General features: G+C 41.2%; 1 protein-coding gene and 1 long non-coding RNA gene across 2 annotated transcripts; both read right to left on the bottom strand.

Annotated features, from left to right (window-relative positions):
* Positions 1-1008: 1008 nt before the first annotated feature.
* Positions 1009-3926, bottom strand: LOC118113963. Its single transcript, XR_004697388.2, has 2 exons — positions 3747-3926; positions 1009-2133 (listed from the first exon to the last, which is right to left on the bottom strand). It is a non-coding gene; the product is annotated as an uncharacterized LOC118113963 (long non-coding RNA).
* A 1493-nt stretch (positions 3927-5419) lies between these two features.
* On the bottom strand, positions 5420-8738 carry LOC118114379 (zinc finger protein ZFP2). Its single transcript, XM_035164826.1, has 3 exons — positions 8607-8738; positions 7855-8356; positions 5420-7225 (listed from the first exon to the last, which is right to left on the bottom strand). The coding sequence occupies exons 2-3, from the start codon at positions 8312-8314 to the stop codon at positions 5841-5843; spliced, it is 1845 nt and encodes a 614-aa protein (XP_035020717.1). The 5' UTR covers positions 8315-8356; positions 8607-8738; the 3' UTR covers positions 5420-5840.
* Between the last annotated feature and the right edge of the window lie 218 nt (positions 8739-8956).

The following is an 8956-nucleotide window of genomic DNA, read 5'->3' as shown; positions in this document are numbered from 1 at the left end:
CCCACTGAATTGACTGAGACAGGTTTGAATGTGGCCCTTGTCCTAGTGATGCATATCCTGGGTGTAAATTAAAGTGTGAGCAAGGTCTTCCTCCGATGGCTGCCCTGCAAGTGGCAGAAATATATTTCAATCCAAACAGGAAATAAAACGCTAGCGACACCGTGAGATAACGAAATATATACAGCGCTTTTCAAATGTAATCTAAAACACTAAAAGAGCAATTTATCCTCCCTACAATATTGTTTTTCATGCATTTAATTTAAAAATATTTCTGCTTTTCTCCTCTTTGTCACGTACTTAGGCCCCTACTGTTTCTTTTATCATGCGGATAATCCAACTTTGTTTTGTTTTTCTAATAGTGATTTATTTTTTTGTACCACTTAACCACGCCACCCTTCTCCCTGGCAGTACAAATCTTCAGTTATCTTATGCTACGTCTATCATTTATCTTTTCGCTATATATAGACACATTTAACCGATACATAAAGTATCATTTATACGTAATTTTCAGAAAATCAGGATCATGTAAATATGCTGCAACTGAACTTGTTTTACATCCATATCTGTCAAATATGTGGTAAAAACAATTTTTAACAAATCTAACAGTACAATTTCTTATATATGCTGTCATGATGATCTTAGTGATGCTCAGTGTGTGTAGTGTATCATGCTGTGTAAACTGTAAGGAGCAGTAAAAAAGAAAAAGAACACACTGCAACAGAGCTACCAATGATGTTTCTTCATTTTTGCTTTGCAGTGAAGGCAGCAAGGGTTTAAACTGTATTTATTACTCAACCACTTTAACTATAATTGAACCATATGTAAGTGTGTGACACTGCAAGTATTTGTTTAAATTCAGGATGAATAAATGGTATAAATTACTACCTCTGCCAAGGACGTTATTATCTCATCTGCGCTTGTTTGTAAGTCTATTAGTTAGCAGCATTACACAAAAACTACTGGACAGATTACCACAAAACTTGGAAAACCTAAATATTATTTATATTATTTATTTAATATTATTATTTATTTTTATTTCAACATAAGGCTGCAACATGAAATGTAAAACAAAAGTGACAGGGTCTGAATACTTTGTGAATGTACTGTTAATCCTCAAGTCGAAGGCACATGACAGTGGGGTTATTGCAACAACATTTTCTTAATTTAGCTTCCAGCATTAAAATATTTTTAAGTTCCACATTAAATGGAAATTGTTACCTAAAATGAATCCTTAAATAAATCTGTACTGGTCTGAGCAAGAAATTAATATTCTAATGAGTAAAAACAAGCTTAAAAAACTCTTCAATGAAGCATCTAGTTGCACGGAGGAGGATTAGTGAAAGATTAGATGTGAGGGGGCTTACTTGTGTCGCATTCGACTGCCTCAGCTTGTGGTGTTGCCTCATAGTGTCCAGTTAAGCGGGGCTCAGTCTTTGACAAATGCCTCCAGGCCTTCAAAATTAGCAATTCCCAAACTTTGTTACACGGCAGATTTTGTGCATCTGAGGGTCTTCTGCTCCATTTTGACTTGTTAATAGTCAGCATCATTCCAGCTTGTTAATGTGTCCTCGTCTTCTCTTTGCAGACCTGATCATGGTGTTAATAAGGTTTTGTATCACCAACTGTGAGGTATTGTTTTTGCATCACCCAGTTTCCCTTTTGGTGTAATTCTACAGTTTGGTTGTTGGCTGGCTAGAGCTGTTTTCAGGCATGAACTTGGGAAAATGTACAGAAAATTGGGTCCAGACATTTTCCAGAATTTGCCTTTGACATTTGAAGAATGCAGCAGGAGATTCTTCGGGTCGGACGCGTTCACAACAACAGGAACATTTCAGGCGAGGGGTGTGGCCTGAGTAGAGCACGCAGGAGGAGGGACATGATGTATAAATTCTGCTGCGTAAAGAGCGTGTTTTTGTTTACAGGACATCAACACCGACATCGGCCCGTATCCCCAAAAGCTCTCGAATCTCGCTTTCCTTCCAAGTTGACATCTTTGTCTGCATCTTCTACATGTATGTCTCCTCTTTTTCTCATGACGTTCATCTTATCCACCATCTTCTCCTTGGTGTGTGCAGTTATTTCAGGATGCTGGGTCATAACTCCTGCCTTCTTCATCAGTGCAGAGGAAATCATCTAGAGGGGGGAAGACAGAAATCAGTGCAAGCTCATGAAAAAACTTGCTACTATGCCAGCAAACAACACAGTTTGTGATTTTTTGTCATATTTTCACTCCATTTTACAACATTTGATTAGAATACCAGTTGGAGAGTGAGCCTGACTTCATATTACCGAGACGTGTTGCTTTGTTATTACCTTACCAGCGATTTAAACTAATTCAAACCAAATGTTTGGGAATAAAAATCATGCAGTCTCATAAACAGAACTGCTGTGATTTCACTGCCATATCATCCTCAGTGTATGTTGGAGAAATGACCACGATGTCACTCGTGGTCTCTGACTATCAGATTCGATCTTTATCCTGCTGTAAGTCTGCTTTAACAAGGGATACATAACGTTGTGATCCGTTACTATCACTGATATCCCTTTAATGCTTTTACAAAAGAATGTGTTACATCATGCATGCAGTTACGAGGGCCACTCTAATGCAAGTGTGAACCAAGTGCATTTTTTTGTGTAATTGAAATGTGTCACATCCCCTCAATTCATTTTAAATACAGAAATAAGAGTATTGATTATGTGACAAACTGAAGAGGCCAATTCACAGCCTAGGACATACAAAGAGAAATCTAAGACTTGTCCGTCAATACAGCTGGTGAATCATATGAATGTATAGATATTTCACTATTGTTTTACATTAATTTGTAAGAGCAGACTGATTGACAAGACAGAATATTGTGAGAGTGAATGTACCTGATATATACACAGCTTCACTTTCAGGCCTCTTCAACATTCATTGAGGATTATTTAATGCAACAGAGAATTAATTAAATACCTGTTTCACAATCATACTGGCAAACAGAGTGTGATGGAAATCTAGTTGGGCTGATATTCTTTAAAATAATTTATTACTATAACTACATGTATTCAGTACTTCCCAGCAGCATAATATTCTTATTTCTAATGGTTTTTTGAATTCAACCATTATGACCTGGACCAAGACAAACTGCAATAAATGGATGGAGGGATTAATCATTAAATTAGAGGATTTATTTAATTCACTTACTTTGCAAGTAAACACTTTCCCATTATAAGATGATGAGGTCCAGTGCTCCTGTAGCACGTAATCTTCCTGACAAGCCACATTCAAGTCTTTTTCAAACTAACATCACCACCTAGAGCTGGTAAAATAAATGATTCAAGACTTTTGCAAATTAAACTCAAGACTTTTTATTCTCTTTTAATGTTTTTAGAAACAGAATTTAATGTTAAATTAAGAGTTTTACAGACCTGCAGAAGCAACGCTTCAGCAACGGAAAGGTCTATTGAAAAACCACGTATTTATTTTATTATTCGATTGAGGAGTTTTTACGCTAACTTCGGATAACGACACCTTTTAGTTGAACTTAAAACTTGTCCCTAAGAGGCGCCATCTTTGCTAATCTTCTCAAAATGCTAACAGCTACATGAAGCAGCAAACCCAGTTTGTTTGTTGCTAGCTTGTCGGCGCAGTCACTGTAATTGACCGCAGCCACAGGTGTTAGCATCATTAGCATGTTTTCCTGCAGTCTCCATCAGATGGTTCCTGACGGTGTTTGAGGTTGTTCATCTCTTCCCACTGCTCTCACCGTGTTTGCAGATCCCACACAGACGCGTCTCAGCACTTTAATGGCTGAAGTATAATGTCCACGGCAGGAGAAGAAGAATGAATCCTGATTCTCGGCTGTTCACTCCAGTGTACTGCCGGTGGGCGGCCATCTTTGTTTTGATTCGTACCCAGGAGGTTGTGACCTTGTGACCCAGGAAATAGTTTGAATGGGCCCAGAGCACGAACCCGCCAAGAAGGTTATGTTAGTTAGTTAGTTAGTTAGTTTACAAGATTACACAAAATCGATGTTAGAGATGTCCAGGAAACTGGGTAGAGGGAACAGGCATTGGGGCAAAGAAACATTGTACAGATGAAGGAGCTTTTCTTATTAATAATAATAATAATAATAATAAAACTTTATTTATGTAGCACTTTTCAAAACAACTTTACGAAGTGCTTCACAAACATATGAACAGAAAAATTACAAACGCACATCCAGGTGAAAGCCATATTATAAGAATGAGTCTTTAAACGAGATTTAAAACAAGGAGGTAGCTTGTCTGATTCCCAGTGGAAGGTTATTCCACAGTCGTGGAGCCCTCCCTGCACAAAAGCTCTAACGCCCTCAGTTTCACGCCTCGCCCTGGGAACCAACAGCTGATCTGCAGATCTGAGATTACGAGCCGGTATGTGCGGGATTAGAAGATGAGTGATATAAGAGGGGGGCAATGCCACTAAGAGATTTAAAAACTAGCAATACAATTTTGAAATCAATTCTGAGCGTGACAGGTAGCCAGTGCAATGATACGAGAATGGGGGTGATGTGTTCATACTTTGGAGTTTTTGTATTTTGAACAAGTTGGAGACGGTTCATCGATTTCCTGGGCAGTCCTGCAAATAATGAGTAACAGTCATCTAGATGGCTGGAGACAAAAACATGAATAACAGTTTGTGCATCAATGAATGTGAGGAATTATCTAATTTTGGCAATACTCCTAATACTAGACATTCTAACATCGTGAGATAAGGCTTCTTTTGACATTTTCACCAGCTTCTCAGGAATAGTTTGTGGATCTTGATGAAAGAAAAATGCCAGATTTAGGAAACTGATATCAATGAGTGTGTCAAAATTGGTGCAGGTACTGTGTGCCATTCTAGCTTGTTTGTTTATTAGCAGGATTATGCAATAACGACTGAATTGATTTCTACCAAACCTGGTGGAGGAATGGGGCCTGGGAAGAACCCATTCAATTTTGGTGCAGATTAAGGGATGGACCCAGTATAATTCCCCCATTATCCTTAACTACTCTTATGACTCATAAATCATTTAGGTTATGAGACCACTTAGTTTTCTTTTATACTTCTACTATAATAAGAACAAGACAATTATGTGTTTTAACTGAGAGCTGCTCTAGTTTTGTTTCATCCAGGGGGTCTTTTGAAAAAGTCTTGTAATCGATTAGTTGATCACAGAAAATGAGTTCTCAACTTAATGATAATTAATTAATCATTTCAGTTATTATTCTCCAATTATTTCAAAAATAATATTCGACATTTGATTCATGAAGATCAACAAGTAAAATCTCCAAATGTCTTTTTTTTTAAAACCAAAGTTTATGTTCATCCTTATTGTAGATATTTAACATGTGCACAAATGCTTCAAATAATTTGACCGCTCCTCGTGACTTAACACACGGTTCATTACACACAGTGTTCATGCTTTCATCAAATAATTTATTATTTTTTACAGATAGTACAGCATTCACCAGTGGTGCAAACAACCCATTAGATGCATGTCCCACTGAGCTCTGCCTCATCCGACGTCTTCAAGCCTCCATTATATTAGTGTCTTGCACAACCAGTCTAAAGCTACTGTAGGAAAAATAAATCATAGAAGAGCTTGAATAGTACTATAAAAAGTTCCATGCAATAACAGACATGAGTCATGTGTCTTAATAAGTTACAACAGTCATCTAAGTCGAAGGTTACACAAACATTATATAAATAATAATCTACAAATATAAGTTTTCACTTTAACACATTCATTAACATAAAGTAGTAGTAGAATCTCTGCAGCTCCCGTTATTACAAGATTAAATCAGAACTAGTGTATTTACAGTCTTTTCTAACACGATCAGCGACATTTAGCCACATGTCCAGAAAGATGGTGAGAGCGAGCAAACCTGCGGAGACAGTTGGGGCAGGAATACGGTTTCTCCCCCGTGTGCGTTAACATGTGAGTTTTCAAATGGCCTGACAGACGAAAGCTTTTTCCGCATTCTTGACACGTGTAGGGACGCAGGTTAGTGTGACTCCTCCTGTGCTTGCCCAGATCGCCAGAGGTAGTGTATCGGCGGTGGCATTCTGGACATTCAAAGGGCTTTTCCCCAGAGTGTATGCGTTTGTGCTTCACCAGGTCGCCGGACTGAGTGAAACTCTTGTCGCATTCCGTGCATTTGTAGGGTCTTTCACCAGTGTGGGTGCGTTGGTGATTTCGCAAATGTGCAAGGCGAATAAACCTATTTCCGCAGACTGTGCAGTGGTACGGCCTTTCTCCAGTGTGTGTCCGCAGGTGTATTTTCAAAGTCCCGAGATCTACGGTCTTCAGCCCACAGTCCCCGCACTGGTGAGCTTTCTCATTGGTGTGGAGTTTGGTGTGAACCCTCAGATTTCTCGGGGTGTTAAAGTTCTTCCCGCACACATTGCAGTGGAAGGGTCTCTCAGTGGAATGTGTCCTGAGGTGGAGAACAAGACTTGACTTGAATCCAAACTCCTTCCCACATTCAGAGCAAGAATATTCCTTCTTGCCCGAGTGTGTCGTTAAGTGGGACTTGAGGTGGTGCGATCTTAAAAAGGTTTTCCCACACACCTGACATTTGAACGCCTTCTCCCCGGTGTGTATTTTCATGTGTTGCCGCCAACCGCTGTGCTCCACAAACCTCCTGCCACAATCTTTACAGACAAATGGCCGGTCGCCTGTGTGTGTGCGCATGTGATCCTCCAGACTTTGAGGTGTGCGCACCTTCTTGCCACATTTGGGACACTGCACACCAATGTCCAGACAGATTGGCTTATCCTCAGGTTCTGTGTTAACTGGTTCATGACACAAGTGAGGCCCTTGACCCCAGGTAGCTTTGAAACTCTTCCCACAGTCAGCGCAGCTCAGATGCCCCCCTCGGGTCACCACAGACATGCTGTGCCAGCGCTGACAGTGATTCTTCAGGTTCTTCAGGTACTGGAAGCTGCGTGCACAGGTTGGGCACGGATGGAGCCTGCGCGGAGGGGCAGAAGGATGGACTTCACTTACATGCACTCTAAGTTTGACCTTGGAGTTAAAGGTGCTGCTGCAGACAGTGCAACTGTGTTTGGGAATGAGGTTCATTGTGCGGCTCGAGAGGCATTTTTTCAGTTTGTCGAGATACTCTTTCTGATGGACCCACTTGACGTGCTTCTCCAGGAAGTCCAAGTCAGTAAAGGAGATGGTGCAGTGAGGACAGGGAAAGAACTCAGACGATGACTCTAAGTAGGAGAGAAACACACTGATTAAAGAAAGGAAGAATATATTATTATACACTTCCCTGTTCTGAGGTTGATTATTGTCTTTTTATGAACATTAATGGTGAATATCCTTTGTATGTTATACATTTAAATGTCTTGCACACAGGTTTTATGATAAGTTGCCAACCACCAAGGCAGAACCACCAAAGGCTGATCAGACCTGGGTGTGTGTCCCTAACTCCACGGGGCCCAGTTGGGGTCTTTCCTCCTGATCCAGAGTCATTGGCTGCAGCGTTCTACAGTCCATGAGGTTTCTTTAATGGTCTACTGACTATATACTGGTAACACCTCATTGAGGAAGCTGAGTCAGGGTATGTGGATTCTAGAGACGCACTTTAGGCTTTAATGTCTGAACTATTCTTATCATATCATCTGAAACTGAGATGCATTTATGCAAAACAGCTAATTGTTCAGACATGCCTCTGTTAAAGTAAAAGATTATGTCAAAGTTTCTGATTATAATGTAATTAGAGATGCAACCATGGAGTTTATAACTAATGTTATTCATTCATTCCTGCAACCAAAAACATGAACATGAAACCACCTAGGCATCCCCAGGTTGTGTGTGCTTGTGATAAACTGACTCCCACCTGTGGAGACCTCCTCTCCCTCCTCAGAATCCTCCTGGATGTCTCCTGCCTCCTCCTCCTCCTCCTCCTCCTCCTCACTGTCTCTCTCCTCTTTAATCCACGACTCTGCCTCCTCCTTGACGGCAGCTCCGGTGAGTTCACACTCGGGCTGATGGTCAGGAGAGTGGCACTCGTCCTTCACGTGTCCCTGCGGATGTTGAACATCTGACCAGGACGTCACGGAGTCCGGTCGGACGCCTGAACAGCTCGAGGTGTCTCCTCCTGTCTCCTCGCAGATCTCCTGCGCGTGGGGCTCCTCCTTGATTCGGATGCTGAGACCATCTCCGTTGGTGTAAACATCACCTGCCTCCGCCTCGCTGTCCAGCCCCGGCTCGTTCTCAGATTTCACAATGACCTCATAGTGTGGCGTCTCCTCTTCCTTTGCTTTGTTCAGCCGACACTTCTTCTTGGTGGATTTCATCTTCTCGTGTCGTCACCATCAGGATTCCGCCTCGTTAGTTTGCTGTGGTGCAAAATCAATCAGGGGACACGTTAGGAGGCAAATGCAGCTGAGCCGAGTGTGGAGCAGCGGGACAAACACTTCAATTCGTTATTTCATCCAACGTTAGCATCGTAGCTAAACTGTACAAACGCCACACTAGCCTCTAGCAGCAGCGCTAGCACTGGGGCTCGTTTACTGCACTTTCCCTGCAGCGGAGCGTCTGTCAGTGTCATTCGTAGTTTGTCTGCTTGGAGGAAAACAAAAACCTTACCGTGTTTCAACTGACACGAATCAGCCAAAGCTTCCTCTGGACATTGACGCTCACGTTAAATGGCCAAGTTGTTGTGCAGTGATAATAAGCACGGATAATAACACAGGAAGAGCACCGCACTTCCTGATGTCCTGGCCAATCAGCTCCAGCCAGTCGTGTTCAGGTCACCGCCCACTGTACAATTAAAGTGAATTCATATATTTGATCTACAGCTGAATCGAGAAAGGTTCGATAATTTATTTGATTGGATATTATTTGGAATCCGTTAAGACAACCCTTCTATTAATCAGTGAACTTATAGATGTTGTTTTTTTCTGTATAACAGCCAGAATATCTACATTAGCTGTAAT

The sequence above is a fragment of the Hippoglossus stenolepis genome, chromosome 8 (genome assembly GCF_022539355.2).
Source record: "Hippoglossus stenolepis isolate QCI-W04-F060 chromosome 8, HSTE1.2, whole genome shotgun sequence".
Taxonomy (NCBI): Eukaryota; Metazoa; Chordata; class Actinopteri; order Pleuronectiformes; family Pleuronectidae; genus Hippoglossus; species Hippoglossus stenolepis.
This window is presented reverse-complemented; position numbering and strand designations above follow the sequence as displayed.